General features: G+C 50.1%; 1 protein-coding gene across 1 annotated transcript in view; it reads left to right on the plus strand.

The window, feature by feature from the left end:
* RAD51 (RAD51 recombinase) overlaps window positions 1–846 on the plus strand; it is a 6,325-nt gene extending 5,479 nt beyond the window's left edge. The window contains exons 8-9 of the mRNA XM_010024343.1: window positions 308–431; window positions 723–846. Of these exons, the coding sequence (XP_010022645.1) occupies window positions 308–431; window positions 723–846 (248 nt within the window). The remainder of the gene's footprint in view (window positions 1–307; window positions 432–722) is intronic.
* The last annotated feature ends 2,381 nt before the right edge of the window (window positions 847–3,227 follow it).

The following is a 3,227-nucleotide window of genomic DNA, read 5'->3' on the forward strand; positions in this document are numbered from 1 at the left end:
GCTGGTGGCTTCTTGGCTGCCTGGGCACAAGCTGCTCACGTTCAGCTCCACCACTCTGCACCCCCAAGTCCTTTTCCATGAGCAGTTTCCAGCCACTCTTCCCCTTCCTGGAGCATTGCCTGGGGTTGTTGTGGTCCAAGAGAAGGAGCCAGCACTGCTCACGCTCAGTGTCTGCTTCTACTTTGTCTAGAGAGGCTCGACAGAGTGGGCATAGACAGCAGTATGTGGTGGGGGTTTTGGGGATATTTATGTCTCCTGTTCAGAGTGTAGAAAATCAGTTGATTTCATGTGTGGCTTCTCTCCTCGCAGTTTGGAGTGGCAGTTGTGATCACCAACCAAGTGGTAGCACAAGTAGATGGAGCTGCCATGTTTGCTGCAGATCCCAAAAAACCTATTGGAGGGAATATCATAGCACACGCTTCCACCACCAGGTGAGAGAACAGATGATCATCTTCCATTAGCTTTGTTTGGGAAGACTCTATGAGCCTACCCATGGACCTCTAAATCCCGGTTTCAGCATAGCCTGTCAGTGGCCAGCCCAGCTTGTTTCTTGACAACTGCCACCGAGCCCTCATTAACCTGCAGAAGGAGACTTGTCCTTGGCTCTTGCAGCTCTGTAGTGTGCTCTGTCCATGTGCTAACATCATGTTCTGATGACTCTGATAAGGAGCTGCCCAGCGGAGGCTGTACATCCTCACCTGCTTTGTCTCCTTCTCCCCCAGGCTCTATCTGCGGAAAGGCCGAGGTGAAACCAGGATATGTAAAATCTACGACTCCCCTTGTCTTCCTGAGGCTGAAGCCATGTTTGCTATTAATGCTGATGGAGTGGGAGATGCTAAAGACTGAAGGTCTCGTTTCCTTCCCCGTGTAACCCATGGCCGGGTGCCTGTAAAAGGCTCCTTTCTTTGTGGCACCTGACGGGTGCGTTCCCTGTGCTGCTGCTGGGCAAAGGCTGCAGAGGGCCCTGCTGTGTTCCAGCACAGAGCTCCACAGCAGATCCACTCTGAGGCACGTCTGACGTGTTGCTTGGAGGAATTCTACCCCCTTGGGCTTCTGTCCTGTGTTGATTAACATGGTTTCCTGAGAACACACTCGGAGGCCCACAGCCCCTGTGTGTTCCTCATGGCCTTGCTCCAGCTGGAGCCTCCCAGAGGACGCAGCACAGTCAAATCTAAGAGTAGGTGGCCATAGTTTGTCACTTGTAGCATTGGTGGGTTCGTCAAATGAGAAAAGTGGTGACTTACTTTAAATACTTCATGGGTTGCTTTCCTTGCCAAACAAAGCAGGGTGGTTTTCCACAACAAGAATGGGAGGCTCCTGCTGGGAGTGGTGATGAGCATAATCCCTGCTCTATGTTAGTTTTGTTCAGGATGCTGCGATGGCTGCGTTTGGGAGCTGTTCATTTACTTTTCTACTATATAATTTTGTATTTCATTAATTCTCTGTGGAAATCTGCTTTTAATAAAAAGAACCATGAAACCACTGACACCATCACAGGTTTCTGGGGTCCAGCCTCGGGTTAGTTCAGACAGAGGCGTTTTTTTCTGTGGGTAGGAAGAAGATGCCCAAATCTTCAATGAGTCTCAGTCTGGATTTGTTTAGTTCTGCCTGATGGTAACAAAGCACATTATCTCCACCTTGAGCTGGGCTGCACAGTGAGGCCCCGGAGCTGCTGCGAGGGCTGGAGCAGCTCTGCTCTGGAGCCAGGCTGAGAGAGCTGGGCTGGGGCAGCTGCAGAAGAGAAGGGTCCTGAAGGGGACACCTTAGAGCAGCTCCAGGGCCTAAAGGGGCTCCAGGAGACCTGGAGAGGGGCTTTGGACAAGGGATGGAGGGACAGGACAAGGGGAATGGCTTGAACCTGCCAGAGGGGAGACTGAGATGAGCTCTGAGGCAGAAGCTCTTTCCTGTGAGCATGGCAAGGCCCCTTTAGGCACTGGAAGCTGCTCTAAGGTCTCCCCAGAGCCTTCTCTTAAGGGCCTTAGGGAATATCCACCCAATTACACAGCTCTTGGCTTCATGGCAACCATGGTGCAACTGAGGGGGCCATTTAGTTTGAAATGCCTCAGATTTTAAGGAATTGGCCCCCATGATGCCAGAGAAATCCTCGAGGAAAACCAGCCAGGCTCCTACCCCCCTGCTGCTGCAGCTGATAAGCGTTGGCTGTAACAAGCTCTTATTGTCCCAACCAGGTGCATGAGGACAGGCACGTTTTGCTGGTGTGTTTTACAGCTGAGCCCTCCCCAGCAGAGAGAGCGTCTCCCCTCCCCGAGGACATAAAAGTCAGTGACTCTTTCAGTTGAATTTGGGGGGGGCAATGGTGGGAGCTGCGGCTCTTGGGAGAGCTCAGACCGGGGCTCTCCTCCCCTCCATCATCTTCTCCAGGTCCTCAAAAGCTGCTCATTAAAACAGTAACAGAGTTGGAGACTCAAAGCAGATTTCCCAAGGCCTCAGGGGAGGGTTTGAGCATCCCTTTGCTCCAGGCTTTGCTCCCAGCAGGGAGAGGAGAGGCGAGGAGGAGAGAGAAGAGAAGGGAAAAGGGGAAAGGAAGGGGAAGGGAAGGGAAGGGAAGGGAAGAGGAGAACGAAAGAAAGAAGAAGAGAAGAGAAAAAAAGAAGAGAAGAGAGAGAAAGAAGAGAGGAGAGGAGAGAAGAGAAAGGAGAAGAGAGAGAAGAAAAAGAAGAGAAAAGAGAAGTGAAGCGAAGAGGAGAGAAAAGAGAAGAGAAGAGTGAAGAAGAGGAGAGAAGAGAAGAGAAAAGTGAAGAGAGAAGAGAGAGAAGAGAAGAGAGAAAAGTGAAGAGAGAAGAGAGAAGAAAAGAGAGAAAAGTGAAGAGAGAAGAGTGAAGAAGAGGAGAGAAGAGAAGAGAAAAGTGAAAGAGAGAAGAAAAGAGAGAAAAGTGAAGAGAGAAGAGAAGAGAGAAGAGAGAAAAGTGAAGAGAGAAGAGAAGAGGAGAAAAGCGAAGAGAAGAAAGCGAAGAGAAAGAAGAGAAGAGAGAAAAGTGAAGAGAGAAGAGTGAAGAATAGAAGAGAGAGAAGAGAAAAGAGAACAGAGAGAAGAGAAAAGTGAAGAGAGAAGAGAAGAGAGAAGAGGAGAGGAGAGAAGAGAAGAGAAGAGTGAAGAGAAGAGAAGAGAAGGGTGAAGAGAAGAGAAGAGGGAAAAGAAAAGTGAAGAGGAGAGGACTGGAGGGGAGGGAAGGGGAGGGAAAAGGGAAAGGGAAAAGTGAAGAAGG

This window comes from Nestor notabilis, unplaced genomic scaffold (assembly GCF_000696875.1).
Source record: "Nestor notabilis isolate BGI_N333 unplaced genomic scaffold, ASM69687v1 scaffold3261, whole genome shotgun sequence".
Taxonomy (NCBI): Eukaryota; Metazoa; Chordata; class Aves; order Psittaciformes; family Psittacidae; genus Nestor; species Nestor notabilis.